The sequence below is a fragment of the Hyposmocoma kahamanoa genome, unplaced genomic scaffold, assembly GCF_003589595.1.
Source record: "Hyposmocoma kahamanoa isolate Upper Pololo Valley unplaced genomic scaffold, ASM358959v1 92, whole genome shotgun sequence".
NCBI classification, from domain to species: domain Eukaryota; kingdom Metazoa; phylum Arthropoda; class Insecta; order Lepidoptera; family Cosmopterigidae; genus Hyposmocoma; species Hyposmocoma kahamanoa.
In genome coordinates, this window is record NW_020654748.1 from 11,057,901 (window position 1) to 11,080,755 (window position 22,855).

The 22,855-nt window shown below is 35.3% G+C and overlaps 2 protein-coding genes across 6 annotated transcripts in view; one reads left to right on the plus strand and one right to left on the minus strand.

Annotated features, from left to right (window-relative positions):
* Positions 1-22,855, minus strand: part of LOC113236987 (calcium uniporter protein, mitochondrial) — a 148,747-nt gene that overhangs the window by 47,169 nt on the left and 78,723 nt on the right. For 3 of the 4 annotated variants that reach the window (XM_026473223.1, XM_026473225.1, XM_026473226.1), the window contains one exon: positions 20,306-20,344. The exons of the other annotated variant lie outside the window; for it this stretch is intronic. In XM_026473223.1, coding sequence (XP_026329008.1) covers positions 20,306-20,344 — 39 coding nt within the window. The remainder of the gene's footprint in view (positions 1-20,305; positions 20,345-22,855) is intronic. 4 annotated transcript variants of the gene reach the window in all.
* LOC113236986 (protein javelin) overlaps positions 1-22,855 on the plus strand; it is a 118,780-nt gene that overhangs the window by 20,339 nt on the left and 75,586 nt on the right. The gene's annotated exons all lie outside the window — the stretch shown is intronic.

Sequence of the window (22,855 nt, forward strand, 5' to 3'; positions counted from 1 at the left end):
TCGTAGCGCATCGCCATTGCCTGTATATCAGGGATTTGTGCAATTCATTTCATTGTTCAGATTTGGAAAATACTGCTGGTAATTCCCGGTCACTTACTCTATTTATTTAGCGTCGTAAGTCCAAGTCATCAACATCATCATCATTATATGTTTTACTGCTGAGCAGAAGGTGATTTGCTCACAGGAACCTTCCAACCGGCGGTACCATCACATTTCCACCATGTCTCGCGAAAGTAGTTGATGCCCATCTTCACATTCCGATAACTGCCATACTACGACCATACGAGCATCATATTCGTCCTATCCGGGAACCCGTAGGATCTGGAATGGCTCCCCCTAAGTCTCGCTTTGTGCTATGAGATAGGAGTTTTTCTTAAAGGGAGTGAACTGGACTCTCAAACGCTGGCAAGGTAAAGGCAGCTTCTGGCAAATGTCCATAGGTCTATACGCAGAAGCTATAAATAACCTTTAGTATAAAGTTTTTGTTCCGTTGTAGTTTTAAACCTCGTAAATGGCAAATTTTGACTATCAATCTGAATCTTATCATAGAAGCGTGTACCATGCCCCTTAAACGAATTTGTGACTTTGTATACCTTGTCAAGAAAAGCTGGTTTATTTTCATTCCTCGTATTAATGTTATGTCTGTCACTATTTTTTATAAAAAAATTACTATTCTTAATTCAAATTACTTTTTATTTCACACTAGTGTTAGAATGCTAATTTCCTTAAACTTATCTCTCAATGACACTCTGAGGAGCAGGTTGTAAATTACCCTAACGGGTGATGATGATCACCTCTACTACTACTCTACACAAAAAAATCTCAGAAGAAAGTTTATACATAGCTGCAACTATCTCCGTGGCCGAACGGTTACCATTGCCGTGGCCGGACTGTCACGCAAAAGTCTCGAGTTCGATTCCTGGGCCGGAAGAAATATTTGTGTGGACTACATTTATTTACATTTACATCTCTCGCGAGTTTGGGTGTAATTTGTGGTTGTCTATGTGTGTGTCCATGGCACCCGCGATACAGGGTTTTCCTAGTGCGGGGCTATGAGTGTATGCGTTGTTATTATTATTATCTTTATACTCAATAATAATATATAATTTATTATCTCAATTCAACATTCACTCACTTTCACTCAATCACTCACCCGCTGGGCTACAATCGCTGTTCAGGTTTTGTCCATTTTTAAAACAATGAAATGGTAACACTTGGGAAACAAATAACAAATTTTTTAAAAGTTTATCTATAAAGAGAATAATATATAAATTTATTTTAAAAAATCGCTGTGTAGTGAACGTATATCGTACGTATAAAATATATATATGGAAAATAAAATTCTGTTCCATATTTTTACATCATTATTTCAACCTCTGATCTTCATGTTCATTATTGAGGTCTAAAAAATCCCAACGACGATAATAATTTGGTGAACCTCTGAGTTTTCTCAAGAATATTGCGTAATTGAGACGTAAATTAACAAAGACGATTCTGAGCAAAGATAAATAAATAATACAACGCAAAGGAATACGCGAGTTTTCTGAACATTAAATCATCGTAGAAATGAGAACGATTTGTAAAAAGATAGCGAATTTAAAAGAATTCCGATTAAACCAATACGAACCAGAACAACGAAGGTCCTTTTCGGACGTATAATTGGAAATTTATAAACCAACACAAGCAGATAATCGTTTTATTTCAATATTTCTCTTTTAATTCTTCAAGTACTCGGGAACTTTTCATTTGCAAGTTTTATTTCTATAGAGATGATGATTTTTATACATTTTTGCTGTAGACTTTCGGTGTTTGTAGGAGTATAGGTAGGAGGAAACGTGTACCAATTTTTTATATAAACTATATACCCCGTGTGTTGCAAGCGTGTCGTTTCAAGGGAGTCTACTGTTATAATGTGTGTAAAATGATAATTTCAGTTCTAAAGACATGATAAAAAGTCTCATTTGTTTTCTGGTGTTTTCTATACCAACAATAAGGAACCTTACAAAACTAGCGCCATTTAATTCTCGATTACATAAAGAAAAAGCTCGCGGAACTGAGAACAATTGCAAATGTCTTGTTCTGAGTGTTTTTTTAAAAACCACTTCATTATTTTAAAAGCTTATTCGGCTATACTTTGCTGCAAAATCTTACAAAGCTATAGGTATAGACTCAACGCAATCCAAATATAAACTTTTATGCAGAATTTTACAACTGTTTCAAAATCTTTAAACCTAAACAAGTGTTTACGAAGAACCACTTCGTAATAAGCATCGTTTCATGGAGAATGTTTAGTTTTAAAAGTTTAATTTTAGCACTGTTAGTCATAATGTAGTCCATATGTAATTATAATTATCCTTCTTATAATAGTTGAATTCTCGACTCGATATCATCGTGAACGGGCGTGCGTCAAAAATACTGACATTCCTGCCAACATAATATACGCATTTACAAATTGTATTTAAAGTGAAATTTTTCTATAAAAGATACTTATTATTATTATTATTATATATTATTCATTATATAAAAGAGACTAACATAATTGAGGAGCTAAACTTAGTGCACATTTGTGTGTAAAGTATTCCGATGCCGAAATAAAAGCTGTAATAACGATTGTGTGTGACTTGATCCCGGATGGCTCAAGATATATCATGAGAAAAAACGAGTACAAAAGGTAAAAGATGGGACAAAAAAGGACGTCTTAAAACTTCTAAAGGAAACCTGTCAGGATAAGCGCCCAATTTTCGTAGCAATAGATCTGAGCCGTCTACTTCTTGTAATCACGTAGACGAATCGAAACTTTTAAAAGATTTGACGCTATCGAAAGTCCTCAAACGACGATTCGACTTCTAAAGAGGATATTAAAAAAGTTTGACGTGAATTGAAATATCTTCTTCCAATAAATAAGTCGATGACACCACATCCACTCTCGACTGCCAATAATTCACCAAAGATAAAGGATAGCCTTTGTCTTTGTCCGCTTAGCTGATGCGACGTCGTCAAGGCTTGTCCTTGATAAAACCACGTGTGTTGTGATCATGTGCCGCCGGCACCGACGATGTATGGGTCATCATCTCAACCGGTTCTTTGGAAACGGTTCTGGCTTATTTGTGTCTAGCCGTAGGGATGTTATATCCCTCACACTGTCATCGCAACTAGTACGGAAGTTAAAAAAAAAATGAATTAAGCGTTATTGACGATAAAAATAAAGGAGTTCATATCGGACGTACATGACAAATTCAAAAAGACCTGCAATATACGACAACGTTAGAATTAGTTACAAGCTTCGAGTTGCGGATTGATCGTCTCTCTATTAATGGAAGCGCAGTGTGCGAAGCTTTCTTGGCATGCACTCGAATTCCACAAACTGAACGGAATTACTCCGCCGTTCCTCAACCGATATGCGTGAAATTTGAAACTAGCACAAAAAATACAGTTCTATAGATCGTGACAAAAGCCGAATTTTAAATTTCAGTCTGTAGCCTGAGATAATTGAGGCCAAGGTCAGTATGTTCTATGAGGAAAAATTCAAATGAGCAGAACTGTGAAAACAGAAAAATAAGAAAGACTGAAACGTTTCTGTCCTGAAACGCTTGTCTTTCTATCGGTTCCTTAATCGGCATTAAGGCTCGTTTGTGAGTCCGAGATTTTATAAAGACATTATGAACGAAGATTTACAAGATCATATTTCTGAAATGAGTGAAAATGACACAGTATAAAGCTGCTGTAACAAAGCCGTGCAACACTTTTAACTCGTTTAAAAATGAAGTACAGTTGTAAACTGGATAACATTTAAGTAGTGGCTTGTAGCTTCAGAAAACGTCACTTTGTTCCGCTCGGACAATACACGTGATGAATAGTGCTTCAATAAATAAAATTAACATATTATGACGTTTAATTGTAAATCCGTCAAACGTCCGTTAAACATTACGTGTGAAATTAAAACTATTATTTTATCTAAATTAAGTAGGTTATCTGTGTGATAGTAAGATGGGGTAAACAAAATTTTCAGTGGCGAGGCGTGAAAATTTTCCTTGGTAAAGCCGAAGCTATAACTTTTGAAAAAACAAAAAACACTTTAACAAAAACTTTTTTCCCGTAAAAAAGGCGCCTTGGCAACATTTAAACAAAAAACTTATTTGCACACAAGATACTAGGTCACTTCAATTCACAGGTATGCTTAGTCTACATATAAAATAACCATAGCCTTTATAGTAATTTTACATTTCAAGATGCCCGTCGCGATACGAAAGTTTGTAAACAAACTCATGGATGCTAAGTGTTGATATTTTAATTACCTACGAATTACCATGACCTTTTATATACATTCTTTACGCAGTCGTATTAAAAAGAAATATAGATACGTATGTAACACTGTTTATCCTTAAGATTTACAAAATAGACATTAACCATATTTTGTATTAATTTGCTATTATAATAATTTTGTTACATTATTTTAATAAAGCCGTACATATGGCAACGTTTTTGACATTAAAACAAATTAAACTATAACTTATTGGAATAAGGTTTCAATTTAAGTGAACGTTATTCGACAATAACTCGAACAATTGCGGCTTCTCGGCCGCCAATTCTTTAGATGTTATAATATGTGCGTATATTTTGATGGGAGCGCGTAGATTTCATGATTGAAATAGAACTCGCAGATCCAACCGGCTAACCTCGCGCTGATTGGTCGAGATGCATCGGGACAAGATATTACGCGTTTAATAATGAATATTTTGAATAAATGTTTTTTAAGTGGTAGGGTATGCACGCTGCCACTGGTAATAGGTACGTAGGCGGAATATTTTAGGCAAGCCGGTGGGAATCGAGTAAATGGACGCCTCGCTACTGGTACCTATTAAACTAAATTTAAAAATTATTAAAGTAAAATACGGACAAAAATACGGTGATAATAATTTATGTTAATTCAAATCGAAAATTTGTACAGTAAAATAATTAACACTTTGTAACAGTTATCTATTATGACTCAAGGCTCAAGCTTTGATGCATGTCAAAAACATAGACGCCGGTTGGAACCACCACGTTAAGAACATTTCAGACATGAAAAAACCATAATGTATTTTTTAAACAGTTTCTCCGATAGTGAATCGACGGCGGTACGCTTAACTACTGCTACGTTTCATGCGTAGCAGTCATGTAGCAGTAGTTAGGAAATGTCTTCAAAATAAACTGAAGAAATGGCGATCCGGATTCTATAACAATAAATATGATAATTATGAATATACATCGGGTGCACTATAAGTTTCCGGAACTGGCCACTTACATAAACAATATTTAAAAGTAATTACAACATTTGAAAATGGAACTTTTTGGCTGTAGAATACAGTTTGTTTCATCTGACAATATGTTATTTTTACATTGTGGCGTCATTTTAGAAATGGGTTGTCTACATCACCATGGATTTAACTCGTGAAAAATTTCGTAGTATGATTTTCTACGACTTCAAGTGTTAACATAATAGCTCAACTGAGCTTCGCTTGGCTTCGAACTGCTTTTGGCGATGAAGCACCATGCAAGACGGACTATTTATAGCTGGTTTTTACAGAATTCAAACGCGGTCGTGTGGATCTCAGTGACGAATTTCGTGATGGTCCGATCCCAAAACAAAGCAGCAATCGAGCGTATGGGTCGTTCGAGACAAGCCGAAACCAACCAAAGTGGCGCGCGTGCAAAGTGCCTCTAAGCGGATAATTGCTTCTTTTTTAATAAAACTGGACACGCAGCTACTGTTGCTTTGGGGAATCGTTGTACCGTGAATAGTGATTGGTACACGACCATTTGTTTGGCGGAAAGTATTGACAAACTCTGTAAAAATAACCGTAAACGCCGTATCATCTTGCACCACGATAATGAAAGTTCTCACACGGCCAGACAGACAAATGAATTTTTTAAGGTGAATAACGTTGACCGTATGAGCCAACCCGCGTACAGTCCCAACTGGTACCTTGTGACTTTATTTCCAAAAATTAAGAACCAGTTACGCGGTCAACGATTTTCATCACCTGAAGAGGCTGTCGAAGAGTATGAAAAATATGTTTCACAGATTGTCATGGATGTCAAAATTGGTACATTCGTATGGAAAAGTGCATTAACGCTAACGGAGAATGTTTGAGAAACAATAAATTCCTTTCTGACCATTTATAGTATTTTTTTCTTATTCATTCCGAAAAGTTATAGCGCGTCCTTTTTTTATAAAATATACGAGGTATGTAAGTTAAGTAATGAGACTGGCAACGTTGCGTTTGATCTGGCAACACTGGAAGCGGGGCTTGGTGGGGCGGCAGAGGAACATGTAATCCACCTTCAGTTTGACCTCGCTCGAGTCATTTGGTTGTGCGTAGCAATTATTTTTGTGAAACAGTTTTTTCTATTGTGTTCTAAAAATGAATGACATCAATTTCGCAGCAACGGTGTGCTATCAGGTTTTGTTCCAGACTTGGTCACAGTGCAACGGAAACTCTTCTTAAACTTCAGCAGGCCTACGGAGATAGTGTTTTGTCAAGAGCCCTGGTTTTTCGGTGGTTTAAAGCATTTTCAGAAGGAAGAGAGTCGATTGAAGATGAACCACGAAGCGGAAGACCTTCATCTTCAAGAACCGATGAAAATGTCGAAAGAATCCGGGATCTTGTGCGTTCAGATCGTCGGTTGACAGTCAGAATGATCGGGGAAGAGTTAAATTTGACTCACACCACCGTTCATCAAATTTTGACCAATGAATTGGGGATGAGAAAAATCTGCGCAAAAATGGTTCCAAAACACCTTTCGCAAGACCACAAGAACATCAGGAAGGAAAAGTGCCTTGACTTTTTGGATTCAATTGAAAATGACCCCCATTTTCTGGAACGTGACTTGACTTGGGTGTTTGAGTACGACCCAGAAACCAAGCGCCAGAGCATGGAGTGGCACACTCCAACCTCTCCAAGGCCAAAAAAGACAAGGATGGCGAAGTCGAAGATCAAATGCATGCTGATTTGTTTTTTCAATAGCCACGGAATCGTCCACAAAGAGTTTCTACCCCAAGGTCAAACGGTCAATCAACACTTCTACCGAGAGGTTCTTGAAAGACTCCGAAAAAGGGTCATTGGTGTGAGACCAAACATCAAGAACAAGTGGGTGTTGCATCACGATAAATCTCCTTGTCACACAGCAATTTCAATAAACGAGTTTTTGACCAGTAAAAACATTCCTGTGGCTCCTCAGCCTCCTTATTCGCCTGACTTGAGTCCTTGTGACTTTTTTCTCTTCCCAAAGTTGAAAAATCACCTCAAGGGAAATCATTTTGGGACAGTCGAAAAAATTCAAACGGCTGTAACCGACCAGCTGAAGGTTATTCCAGTATCGGAGTTCCAGCACTGCTATGAGGAGTGGAAAAACGTCTCCAGCGCTGTGTGGCCTCAGAAGGAAGTTATTTTGAAGGTGACAATATAGAATTGTAATTCTTTTTGAATAAAAATTTTAAAAATATCAGGCTCATTACTTAATTTACAGACCTCGTAGGTGCGCATTTGACCTCCATGTCACCTGATGGAAAGTGACGATGAGGTCGACGATGGAGCATGAACACCTAAATAATGCCTATTCTCTCTCGCCTTGAAAAGACCCAAGTTATAACGTTCAGGGAACAAGTCTGTATGCAGGGAATTCCACTCCTTAGCCGTTCGCCATATAAATGTGGAAGCGTAACGCTTCGTGAGAATCTTTGGACACATACTTTCCACAACATAGGGGTGGAACCCAAGCCTACGCCTAGTCCCCCGGTGATGGAAAAGGAAAGGCGGAATTAAATCCTGTAATTCCATCGCACACTCTCCGTGATATATCCTGTAAAATACCGATAAGCTTTCCGGCGGTGTTCAAGGCTCTACATCTTCGCCTCCACTAATTCCGAGTCACCTACAAGCCTCCTGCACGGTTGTCAATTGAATCCAAAGTGGCCAGTTGATATGTCGCAGAGCCATTAAAAGGTGGCAGCAGTACTCCATGCACGATCCGACTTGTGCTTGGTACAGCTGAAGCAACTGTCCCGGTGTAAAGTATCGCCTCATCCTGGAAAAGATCCCAAGCTTCTTTGCTGCATTTTTGGCCATGGAGTGAATGTATCTGCCGAAGTTCAAATTGGACGACAGGTCCATTGCAAGTAGCTGGAGACAATCGGCTATCGGTATGGATATATCACGAAAAGTCGGAGTCAGCTCAAAGCGACTCCGTTTTGTGGAGAATAGACACGCCTGCGTTTTGGTAGCGTTAAATTTGACAAGATTGGCATTGCCCCAATCGGAGACTGCCTGGAATGTCAAATCTAAACGGCTAACCATGGACTCTCGACAAGACTGGATTTCATCTCCACTGATCCTTGCATTGATCAAGTACCTATCTACAACTGTGCTGTCATCAGCATACGCAAAGATACCTGAAATTAACATATCATTTGATATGCAGCAGAAAGAGAGTTGCAGACAGTACGGAACCCTGAGGAATATGTTCGGAAGAGTAGCCTTCTAAGACCACTCGAATCGAACGTTCGCTCAAGAAATCCGAGATCCAATAGCAAAAGTCAGTGGGAAGCCCATAAGAGGGAAGCTTACTTAAAAGGCTTGCGTGTCAGACCCTGTCAAGGGCTTTAGAAATGTCCAAAGACACTGCAAGTGCTTCGCTTTGCTTTTCTATAGCCTCGTTCCATATGTGACAGGCATACACAAGAAGATCCCCAGTAGATCGCCGAATCAATCTGAGAAAAAAAAACAGTGCGTCTCACGTATAAAATAAGAAGTTTAAACAATTTTGGAAAGCGATTACAAGCAAGCTCTGTCCAGCTCTGTGAGCAATTGCCTGCGATCCTGAGACAATTGGCTCGTAGCGACTCAATTGCTCTACGCAATCGGCACCCGCAGCCTTCCTAGTGGAGCGCGTCGTGCCCGTAGATAACCATGCCGTTCCCGACATTCAATGCGGCAAATCACCGGGCCATGACAGGCTTAATTAGTGTCAAGCACATTCTCTGCGCGAGCACCGAAATTCATCGTATAATTACGAGTCTTTTTACTAGAAACGGGAGAGAATCCCACCACTGTTATTTTAAAAGGCTTATTTATGGGTTCAGTTTATGAAGCAATTTTGGTCAATCAAGTATTTGGAGAAAAATTTTGTCTTGACAGTACCATGGGCTGCAATATAGTGACACGTAGGAGCGCAAAGTGCTCGAAGCATGTGAAAGTTATAAAAGCTTTTTTGTCAATGTAATACGTGTGAACTGTGTACAAACTACACAGAGCGTCCGTGGCAGTCTTCGAGTACAACACAATGATACATTTTACATCGTGCTGAAATTGCCAAGATATTGCAGTAGGTACAGCAGCTTTGTTTAAGATGTAGGAGTTCTAAGTTAGAGAGATATTTTATTATTCAAAATAAGTTATGAAGTTTTTTGTTGTTATGAAGTTTTTAATTGTTATGAATTTTATGTTTTCTTCGTTGCCCTCTAATAAGCAAAAAAAAAAAATTGGCCTCATTGTAATTTTGGACGTTATTGAAATTAAGCTGTTATTATTATTTATACAATATAGTGTTACAAAAGGCATTTACACGTTTGGCCCGTTTTTCCATGCAAGCCGCAATAACCGGCCTGTGGACCATAATTTCGTGCACGAGATAAATAATTTACTTTATTCCCTGAGCACATCATCAATCACAAATTAACACACATGCGTGAGTCTCCAAGTGGATTAACTATTTAGGTTGTGTGGTGTATATCTGTGCAAAAAACTTGTTATTTTACCCAGATCATCTGACTACTTAAAAAAAATAGCGTTAATTTTACAATAGCAAACAAGTAATTTACAAAAATACTGAAAGGATGCAATACTGGTTTAAACATCAAAACTCCAAATGTATTACCTGTTTTAAAACTACTAATTCAAATTATCCACTGAGAGTGGCCTCACAATCACTGTGCAGTGAGGTACTTGAGGTACGTAGTTCACTGTAGTGACTGTAATTTTGACTATTGTTCAAAAACCACCAACAGCAACATATACTTTGAAATTAATCATAATCCTTTATTCATAATTTCCATTACATGATTACATGTCAATTTAGTACCTTCAATGTTCACGGAGAATATTAAATAAATAAATGTATTAAATTGTATAATAATCTAATAGTAAACAAAAATAGTACAAACAATAAAATAACATTATTTGAAATTAAAAAACTCTGATAAACTAGAAAAAGACACTGGATTGAACGTGACACACAGAGAGCGGGTGCGGGTCAAGCGCGTGTCAGGTCGGGACCGCGGCTCTCTGTGTGTTTGACGCCACATTTTTAGCTTAAATGTATAATTATAAAATTAGGTCTGAGTATCTCCGAAGACCCATTTTATTTAAACCTTTCAGACACAGCTCATCCCACTCCTGTGTAAAGTAGCGACAGTGAAATTTCAGGTTTTATGATTATTTTACTAAGCCTTTGAGGTAGGTATCTTAAATAAATTACTGACAATGTGGACGATTTCACTGCTATACAACATCCGTGAATGTAAATTTTACTATAATTTTATTCACAGATAAATAACTTGTACCTACAACTAAAGACTCCTTAATTGTAATACTTATCATATAATTTATACCAATAAATACAACAAAAAATAAATATTTTATAGAATCAGGCGTTGCCTTTTGGAAAACCATATTAATATAATCTCAGTACAGATTACCAAAAAAATCGACCTCAAAAGTCATTAATCTCCTAGTTTTGTACAAATTTAAATGGGACTACTACTGAGATTCCCTCTTTCCAATAAAAAAGAAGCATCAAAATCGGTTCACAAAAAAGGAGTTATCGCGTAACATAAATACAAAAAAAAAACATACAAAACATAGTCAAATAAAGAACCTCCTCCTTTTTTTGAAGTCGATTAAAAGATGTAAGTAAATTATTTTGCTACTCCACGAACCCAGTGAAGTTTGTACCGCGCAAAATAACTGCACTTGTGTTGTATTTTGTTTACGCAGTTAATTTTCCCTCCGCATAAAATCAGTAAAATAAATAACACAAACGCAACTACAATCACAAACACAACCACCAAAAGCATACTCGAAACGTGTTTCGCCTCTCTACGAGGCTTCCTCGGGAGTTCTTAAATCATTCTTCGGCCGACTGTCGGACAGTCAACAACTCGAACGATCAAATATGTATTTATTTAGGGTAATTTGTGGAAATTGGCAAATTCTACGTAAAGATTGTATACGTAATTGATCAATATTTCCTATACGGAGAATCCACAATATTTAGAAAGGAACAAGTATTCGAAAGGACATCCCGAAAAGTATAGTTCATCAGTATTCATGAAGGTTACGTCGTCTCCGTCGTGCAAAGTTCTTATAATTTTCGAAGTCAATAAACGAATTCACAATTTTAAATTCCAATTTTACAGAAGACTAAGGGTCGTATTCCAGAACTCTACTCAATGCTTAAGTCACGATCTGAGTATGATTTCAAGCACTGGAAATACGACCCTAATGGCAGGGACTTGAGTATGATTTCGAGTGCTTTAAACCATACTCAAATCCTGACTAGAGCATTGAGTAGAGTTCTGGAATACGACCCTAAATGCGACTTCGTAACACAGCTGGATGTTTTGGGCAATTTGTTTATTATATTATGAATGGAAGTGGTTCTTAAGTCAACTCATCATCATCAACCCATTCACGGACGGATCTCCTCTCAGGCGAGGGTTTTGGCTATAGTCCGCCACGCTGGCTCAATGCGGGGAGTGAACCTTCTTGGACGTGCAGATTTCATCACGATATTTTCCTTCACCGAAAAGCTCATGGTACATTTCAAATTAAACTACACATATAACGACTCATCCGAAGAACAGAATCTGATGTGTGTGTATAGAGCGAAAAGAAGATAAATACATAAGCTCGTTATTCAAAAGGCCTACCCATAGGTGTTTTCACAATTTTTATATCTTATTTCATTTCGGAAATATAAAATCAAACAACAGTCGATCTGATATCCACATCTAAGGACAGCGAACGAAATGTACAATGTCCTGAGAATAAGTTGTATTGCACATAGGTCTTTGTTCTACAAAAGTCAGAGGTGAGAGCGCGGATTCGAACCCATAGCCCATAACCCTTGCTTTTTTACTAGCCAACTACTATTCTCAAATTAATATACGAGAATTTCCGATTTTCAATTATAGCAATCGAAACACTTATATCGAAACACTTATTAGATAGGTATACCTATCTAATAAGTGTTTCGATTGCTATACTCTAGGTACTATTACCTAGACAGTAAGTTTGTAATCAATTCAGAAATGTCTGTCCATCTGTTGAATTTATGCATGTTCCATAAGTATCTGCCAGGACACTGCTCTAGATGGTAAACCTTAAAGTTAAATAGAGAAGGTCTTTACTGTGTAGTTAGACAATATAAGCTGACACACTAAGCACCACATGTCAAAGTCTATCTCACCTAAAAAACAAAACAAAGAAACGGAATAGACAAAGAAAAAGTAGCAACAGTCAGATTATAATTTTATATCTCTCATTTTTATGAGGGAACGAAGAAAAAAGAAACAAGAGATACAAAGAAAAATGAATTCGATCCCCAACAAGCACATTACCGTTTTTCGATCATACTTTATGTGTTAAGGAAAACGATAACTACCAAAAAATATGGTGAAAATCCTATTTCATTTATAGAACGATATTCTTATCGTAAATTTCAACTGTTACATCAATCTTACTAATTAAAGTAGTGTTAACCGTGACCATGGGTCCTGTAAAGGGTCCAAAACGTTGGTTTGTTTGAAAAAAACAAATATACGCGATTTAAATCTGGAAAATAGTTTCATTTCCTAATGCTAATTTGTTTTTAAAATGTGGAGTCCATGTAAATTGAAATTGGATTTTTCGTTTGTAAGATTTATTCATATAAAGTGCACTTGTTTCCACTTGGTATACGTCCAGCAAGTGGAAACTTGCTTAAAATGCACTGACACTTTACGCAGGCCGTTAGCAATTTCAGGAACTAACTCATGTTAGATACCATTTAACATGCAGAAGAATTGTATAATAGCTGGTACTTTGGTTTATGCAGTGTTCGTAGTAGTTATTAAACAAATGTAAAGCGTCTATGTCTAAAGTAAGCATGTTATACTTGAAATTATCAGAAATATTAAACGCGACAATTCATCTGTCATTCTTAAAATATGTATATTGATTTCTGAAAACAATAAGTAAGTATACTATTTTCGAGTCTATATAGCGTATGGTTTAATGTTAATACATTGTAGACTAGTCTTAGTAGAATGCCAAAACACGGTATACCAGTGAAATGAGTTTTACAGAGACGGTTGTGAAAAAAGATTGTATACCAAAATTATGGAATATTTTACGTGGCTGTTAACAACAGTCAATGTAAACATGGCAGAGGCTAAACATTAAAAGCTAGATAACGCTTTTATTCATATAAAGTAACATGTTTGTAGGTGGAAATGAATAGTGAATAATTTCGGATCTAAATTATCCGTTAGAAGTTCTAAGTTAGAGAGAGGTTTTTTAATCAAAATAAGTTGTGAAAATTTTTGGTGTTATTATGAATTTTATGTTTTATTCGGTGCCCTTTCACATTTTTAAAAATTCCTTTTTAGTCTCATTGTAATTTCAGATGTTATTGAAATTCTTGTTGAACGTGGTTTTAGTAGGATAGAAATAGATATTTTTTAAAGAAACCAACGTTTGGGTCCCATCCTACACAGGTCCCATGGATACGAGTGGTTGGTTTGAAAAAACAAACATACACGATTTAGATCCGATACAATAGTTTCATTTCCAATGTGTAATATACATGTACGAGGGTGTTTGTTCACGTTTATCACGTCGAAAGAAAACTAACTATAAAAGGTTCAACCCTTCTGAAGCAATGTCAATAGCTCTTAAGGATTTGTATGAAAAAAAATCAATAAACTACGAGCCAAACCCAGAACTATGTTTGTTCAACGAATCAAGACATCAATGAGTTTGATTATTCATTGATGCCTACATGAGCTGCCGGAAAGTGTCTAAAATGTCACGACTGGATGTGCATGGAGGGATGCTGGCACACTTATGTATGGTAATGAATGTTGGGTTTGGCAAAAAAAGCACGAAAATAGATAAAATATTGAGAAGTATGGCTGGAGTGACTCGGATGGATAAATTACGGAACAGTGTAATTAGAGAGTATTGCGGCGTGGAAGAAAATATAGAAAAGTGACGAAGATATAGAAAAGGATGCTTAGATAGGTCTGACATGTAGAGAGAATGAATGAAAGAAGATTGAGGAAACTGATCTGAACTAGCAGTAGAGCTCCTTGTGAAAGAGTCCGTCCAGGGTAGTACTGCCACCTTACCTATTTCTGCCGCTAATCAGTAATGGCAGCATTTCTGTGTTCCGATTTTGAAGGGAAGGGTGCTGCTGAAATTACAGACACATGGGACTTGTCAACTTACGTCTCAGAGTGACGGGCGCAGTGGCAGTGCCCCTCAGATCTTTGCAATTTAAAGCTCCGAGTGGCCCTGTAATTGTCATGGAGAGGCGTGTAGCTTACCATCAGGCGCACGAGTTGTTCGCCCTTCACTTATGTTATAAAAAAAAACACATTTGTAAGGCGAGTGTGAGCGGGCATGTTGGTAAGGGCCGAACAAAGTGAACTTACCATGACTAAATGCAAGCCATCCTAAAGAATGGCTAAGTCAAGAGTATTCTTAACCGACAAGCGTGTATGTACGCACTGATGCGTGTTGATGCGGAGAGGGATGTGTGTCAGGACCGTAGCAAGTGGAAGACTGTTGTCTCTGCCTACCCCAATGGCAAAAAGGCGTAAAGTATAAGTATGTATGTTTAGATCGACTTTCCACGTAGTTTGACTTATTGATATAATCATTTTTATACTAACAAAGGATATCTTATCGTAATACGACGAATATGGGGAACAATGAAATATGATAAACTTTTTATTACAGGCCGTTTAATGACCTGTTGAACAGTCGATTTCTCGCACGCAATTCTTTGTTGTCACGCGACTTATAGTTTTATATTTTTTGGACCAACTAATATAAAAATGTTCCACAGGAAATAATTTGATGATTGGATTTCTTCACGATACACATTTTTGCATTTTAATTTTCAGTTATGAATGAATAATCGAAATGAAAGTCTTTCTTAGAACAAAAGTTGACGTTTCGGCCAGGTAAAATTAACTTCTTTATAAATTACCTAATTAAATCGGTTTCGACGTGTATGCCCCGTCATTTGTTTACGGTACAGGACACGGCAAGGTTCTTATTTTGTGTACACACCGAATGTATACATGAATATACATAATTAACACAAGTAAACAAGTTTCATTTTGGAGAGATTTTTGAATGCAAATGGCATTCGAAATCCTTTTAATTAGCAGCGCCCGTTGGTTTTCACCGAGCAAAGTCTACCTAGGCTCTTAGTAAACGAACAGTGTATAAAAACTAATGAAAGAGCAGGCGTTGTATGTCTATTAAAATGTTAAATTCTCTACAAACTTTATGGCGATGATTCTCAAAGTAGTCTATATCGACTCCTGGGGGTTTACTCCAACCTACAAGGGGTCCATATCGGCCTATTAAAAATATTATGTTAAAGTCGGTCCACAAGAGTGGAACTCATTTAAGGGGATCGTGATTAAAATTTTTACTTTTCATAAACATTACACAGACGTACGTACATAATATTTTTTTGTAATAGACATACAAACCTTACCTATGTATCTATGTATTAAATATTTCATAACAAACAACATATGCGGTTAGATAAAATTATCAAAGGAATAGCATTGCACACAGCGAAACTGATACATACACATTTGAAGTTGATGAATTTAAAAATAAATCTGTATTAGAATAGCAGGAGGTCTACGCAAAACAGAAAAAAAAATGTCACGTGGTCTAAAAGACAAAAATGTTTGGGAACCTCGGCTTTAGAGCAACCATCAAGTTTGTGGTGAAAATCAATCACATTTCATGGTTTTATCATCAGGAAAATAGAGGTATTCGACTCGTATTTTCAAGTGATGTATATATATTTTTGTAATATTCTTAGTGTTTAAAATAAATAAATAAAATAAAAAAATAAAAAAAATAAGTAAAAAGCAACCAGTATTTAATAAACGCACTGTATTTATTAAAATTCTTGGCAACGTGCAGTCATTCTTCCTAAGAAAGTAGAAATTTTTATTCCCCAGTGAGATATAAATTTGTGTACGTGGGTAATTTTCAGAAATTGCAATTTCGATGGCAATTTTTATTATTTGATTATTGTAGAATATTAGCATGAAATATTATTAAATATTTGAGTATGGTACCCTGAAAATTATTTCATATTTCAAGATAATATACTAGAATCGTTAAATAACAAAAATTGCCACTCAAATTAGGTAGAGAAAACTAACCCGAAAATTAGTCACGTAAGCAGTTTGAAGTAAATATAAGGTGAATGTTTGTTTTTATGTAAAGTTAATCAACACAAACTGACTAATACATAGATATTTGCGTGTGTTTATAAACATGTCAACTTGATTCAATCTTTATGTAGTAGTTAGCTAACTATTGGTGGATACATCATGGATATATCTTTGTTTAAAAATACAAAAATACTTGTTTTTATATCACCAACATCAGTCAACAACACTACCGTGTCAAAACAAAACAATGCAATATCATTTGTTGGTAGATCAATGAATATCAAAAACAGCATTTTGAAAAAAAGCTGTGAATAGGACTTTTCGCCTTTTTTGTAACTTTTTTAAAATAAAAAGATACATTTCAGTTATTTATTACATTATATAGTAATAGTAGAACTCTATACAGCCATTATAAAATTAATTGTACTATGCAAAATAAACTATTTATATAGAAAAACTAATAAATTTTGTTTTTCGTTGATAACAGCCGGAAGATTCTTATTGTAATGAAATTACAAACACTGTACAGAGTCTTACAGTATTTTAGATTGAGACATCCCTTTAACGTCCCACTACAGGACATGGACCTCCTTTAAAGAGAGATTAGGGCATAGTCGACCTAAAGTCGACCTCTCAATTGAAAAGCCTTTATTACGTTTTGATATTAACCTTAACATTAAGAAACGATGACAGATGTTTAATTTCTCTTTCGGTGAAAATCTCTGTGCCTCGATAGAACCAGAGAAAAAACTTCCTCCGTGCCCGAACGATTACCATGCTGGTCCCGGGTTCGATTCCCGGGCCGGGAGAAATATTTGTATACATTGATTTCTCTAGTGAGTTAGAGTGTAATTTGTGGTGGTCTATGTGTGTGTCCATGGTACCCGCGACACAGGGTTTCCCTAGTGCGGGGCCGATGTTGAGTGTGTGTTTTATTATAAAAAAAAAATTTGTTGGCCTTCTAAGGAAATACGAATATTCATATACTAAAACACTTGTGTACACATAAAACATTTATTAATACTTAAAAAATAAATAAACCTAACTAATAAAATGTCAAAAACAGGTACAGTTAGTAAAGAAAACTTGTATGCATGCATAATCAAAGATAAACATCATAATCAAAGTTCATTAGTAACACAATAAAAGTTTATTATAACTTGACGCGCTGACTAAATTATCGCACAATGCGACTTACTCGGCAATTTCTTCTGATAATATCTATTATTTCTTTGTATGATTGCGTGTTCATAAATACACAATTGCATTCTTATCTCTTTTGCCGTGTGTATATTCGAATACCGCAATATACGCGAGTTTTATTCTGTTCTCTTATCGGAATGGTCTCTAAATAAACCGGAACTACCGTTTAATATGTTATTGGTTCTAACTGCAATCGATTACATTATGGGAACAAATAATACGTATTTTATGATTTATTGTTGTTGTTTTCAAAAGGGTCATGATGAGAAATAGGTATTTCACATTCAATACCACACGGTAAGATGGATGAAAATAATATTTTAATATTTTCGCTACGTAAATACTTTTCTTATTTTTAGTAGCAGTTAAACGCCTTGTGAAAGAGTTGGTCCAGGGAATAGCTGCCACCTTACCTATTCCTGCCGTTTAAAAGGGTATAAGGGTGCTGGTGAAATTACACACATGGGGTCAACTTTTGTCTCAAGATGACGGGCGCAGTGACAGTGCTCCTCAGATCTTTGCGTCTGTTTTTGGTCTCGTTTGTACATGTACATATATAAGTTTATTCGCGATATTTCATTATTTGGCTCTATTTTGGGATTAGTTGTAGTGCTGAGCATTTCAACCCGGCGCGGCCTAAACGCAATAATTATTACGTTTAGGCCGGGTCACATGCCGGGCAGAGTACGTCCATGTTTGATGTGTTCGATCGATGTTTGCCTAAAACCGATGTCTTTCATTTGAGATTGACATATCACATTAACAAATTTTTGCTTAGTTTGTGACTTTCAAATTCTATTTGAAATTAAAGTAATTTCTTTTTAATTGAAATATCTTTTATTTTCCTATAAGTTTAGAAAAGTAGGTATGCTTCTAAAATCCTAAAAATCAAGTACCAATAGAAGTACGTCAGGGAAGCGTCTGTCATGTTATATGGCGGTATGTAGCGTTGACGAGCGTGACCTGCGGCGTGAACAAGCATCGCAAAGTTAGGTGTGTCGTGCTGGTAATTTTAACTCCCAACACGACGATGAACGCGTGAAAGATCTGAGTGGCACTGCAACTTCTGTCCCTTACTAACAGACGCAAGACGTTTTCGTCCCGTCTCTTCATTTCATAGAAAAGGCTCATTTTGTATCCTAACAGAGGAGAAATTTCACAAAGAGCTCTACTGCTACTCACTTCTTCTTCACTAGAACATACTATTTAATTTTAAGGTCGACGCTTAAGTATCTATATAGTATACATTTATAGTAATAAGCATTAAAACAATTACTTTTAAAATACTAAGAACACACTTTTAATTTAAAAATTTTTAACTTGCCCATTACATCAGTCTATTATATTCTATTTTATACCATTTCTATCAAAAACCGAGAAATTCATGGATACTTTCAAACTCGCGAAGACCGCAGTAAAGCTACAATATGTTCACTTAATAGCGTTACACTCGAAGGGGTTACCGTAAAATAAATGTTCATGCTCACTCGGCCAAAATACAGGGAATAATATACATTTTTCACAGTGTCAGAAGGGTCTGCTCAGTAGAAGTTGTTCGTGTTAAAGGGTGGAATCACCTCCCGTCGAATGTAGGTAAATTAAGTTAGCACCCTGTGTGCTCACGGAGTTGTTTCTACCAGTATCCTAAATTTACACTAATTAAAAATTTAATTCTAATGACTAATGAATTTTGTGTCTAAGTATCAGATGCGTATTACGCGCGTCGTAAATTATGCCTAATAAGATAAGGCATACCTAACTTACTTTATAAATATATACACAGCCTCGTGTAAATAAATAAATATATATACAACCTCGCAGGACTATACACTAACATCACAAACATCAACTTTTTTCCATGACTTTTAATAATTCATCAGATTTTGCTTTCATACAAAAATGAATATATTTAAATAGATCGCTCTAAATGGTAATAACTGTGTGTATGGCGGGAGTGGGAGTCGTCGCGGAGGAACCGTGCACGTTAGAACTTACCTTAGTATATACTCGTACCCTATACAAATTTAAAAAATGTCAGATAATACAACAAAAAGTTAAGTTTATTTTTGGTAAGTTTATTATGTTTTACAAAAAGTAATTGAATAAAAAGTTGTTCAAATGATGTTAGTAAAATAGTACTAGGAGGTTGTTAGCATTTTAAAATATCCATGTATAATACCCGTAAATGGAGAAAATGCGACAAAATGAACCCGAGACCTTATAGTTTATAAGTGGCAAAAGTGATCATGATGTAGGGTACTAAGCACTAAAATATTAAATACAAAAATATTTCCAGTGTACAATACGGGAAGCAAATGAGACTCAACAATATTAGTATCGATGAAAGAAACAAATCTGAATAGATACAGTCGCCTGCATTAACATGTATACACGTAGACACTTTCTCTGCGTTTAGGTATACATATTATTACACGTGATTATATCTGGACATATATGTTGTAACCAATTAAACCTGTTGCTACATGTTTTATGAAACTTGTGATAGTACCAACAGAAACTAAACCAAATAATGTAGATCAGACAAAAATATTAGTAAAAAAACTCACACAAGCCCCAAATTAAACTTACCATCAGTAGACATCAATGGTGTAACTGAAGATGGTAGCCCTACGAATTAAAAAACACATTATACTGACATTCCCTTAAATAACTGTACGAAAATTATAAATCATGGCTTGGAAAAACAGTGTATTAAATAAAAAAAACATCTGCAACTCAGAGGTGATGGTTAAAAAATAACGTGCCAGCTTTTACCAGCTTAGGTTTGTCACGTCGACCTCAGATAATAACTGGAAGAATATTCTAAGATACAGCCGACGCCTCGTGAATATTCACACAAAGCCGCGATACTTTGTCACGTTTTCTTCGTGAAAACCAATAACGCAGGATTACTGTATAAATAAATGCGTCTAAATTAAAAAAAAAAGTTAATAAAGTTATACTCAAGGTTTAGCAAATTGGTAAATGAATATAGCGATCTACTGGATATTGACATTGACGCACCCAACGTATTCTACGTTCCGTTATAATGAATCCCAATCAATGAAACGCTGCTTTTTGTTTTTCTTTTTTTTTCTTACATTTAGTTTTATTTACTTGACAGGAAATTATTCTTATTCTTGTGAAGTTTCGTGTAGTAAACCAAATGTATTATTGTCTGATACAATTAGTTCTAAGGAGTTCCTAGCTTACATTCCTAAGATAATATTATAATCAAAATTTAATTTTGATTTGATTTTGCCAATCTATGACTTAGATTGGAAAATCAAATTTTATAATTTAATATATTTCATTTAATATTGCCTTAGATTGGCACAATAAGACACAGGTTCGTGTCCTGTCAGATCGAAGTGTCATGCTTATGATATTATTGTAATATATGGCTGACGTACATGATGTACATATATTTTTTTGTGAATGTACTACTAATAGTTTAAAGGGGAAAAAACGATTACGTTGGCGTTGCTACGGTTGTTGTTGTTACCAACTGTAATGTACGTCATTTTTTCCATCCTCTAAAGGATAATAACATATTTCAAAAAATAGCGTGGCGTGGCTACAGAGCATGACAAAAATCGAAAAAAAAACTCTTTGAATTATTAATTATAACAAACTAGTGGAGTAATTTCACAAAAATAAATTAATATCATTGTAGTAAAACATCATAATATTCATTACAATCAATATTACAATATAAGTGAATATTAATATCATATAAATCAATATTATAAATAATCCAATGTTGATTAATCGTATAAATAAATATAAAAAAGAATAACATTGCCGTTATACTTTAAAAATCTGCGTAACAGGAAGTAGTTTAATCCGATGTAGCTTATAATTCGTTTCCGTAATACCATTTTCTACTAGCTTTTATTTCACTTCGCGTTCGTGTGATATCTTTTCAATTAGACATGCTTCTTGTACGTAGTCCATTCAAACTTTATTTTGTACGCACGCATTGTGACTATGTAATGCCTGTTGTGATGTAGTAACTACCACATTGTACAGATAAGTAAATCCCATTTCTTGCAACCAGCTTCAATGTCACGTAAATTTATATATAAAATCACTTAAACATATTTTATCTTAGGCATATGCTGAGTCAGCGCCCTTTCACTGTTATGACAAAATGTTTTTTCTTTTTGATTTTAATCTCTTTTTGTATCATATTTGTGATTAAAGTGTCCATCTATTTATCTACTCAAAATATAAGTAAGTACAAAAATTTAAATAAGAACATTAGTTTAAAGTAGGTACAAGTTTCGAAAGTTTAAGTTACTTAAACGTTTTCTCCTTTTTAGTATGTTGTATAATAATATATTTTGCAATTGCAAATTTTCTTTTTAATATAGGTTTTTGTTAATTGAATACGGATTCAATTTAAGTTAAAATTTGGTGTAAGTACAGCTACAACTTGGGCAGCTTTTGTTAGTGTATTAATTTTATCACAATATTTTGTTATAATCAAATGAAGATATGAACAATAAGAAATGAAAAATATTTTTTTCAGTTATGTCTAACATTAAACAACGTGTGCAACCAGCAACAGTACTTTAGATCCGATAAAAATAGTCTCTTTTGCTATGTGAATAATCGCGTAACCTAAGAAATCGATATATACGAACAATAAGTCAATACAGAAATGTTAACAATTTTTCTATGAATCCTATGAAATTAACCCCCGTTTTGAATTTCATTAATGTCAGAACAATGATGCCTATTGCAAGATGATAGAAACCGTATTACCAGCAAAGTAAAAACCGAGGCAGTGGAAACTCGGTATTCTTTCTCCTACATATGTATTATAATGCCACGCAGAGGTTCGATTCCCGGGCCGGGAGAAATATTAGCCTACATTTATTTCTCTCGTGAGTTTGGGTGTAATTTGTGGTTGTCTATGTGTGTCCATGGCACCCGCAACACAGGGTTTCCCTAGTGCGGGGCTATGTTGAGTGTGTACGTTATTGTTATTATTATTATTATTATTATTATTATTATTATTATTATTATTATTATTATTATTATTATTATTATTATTATTATTATTATTATTATTATTATTATTATTATTATTATAGTACAGAATTATCTTAGAATCTTTTATAAAACTCGCAG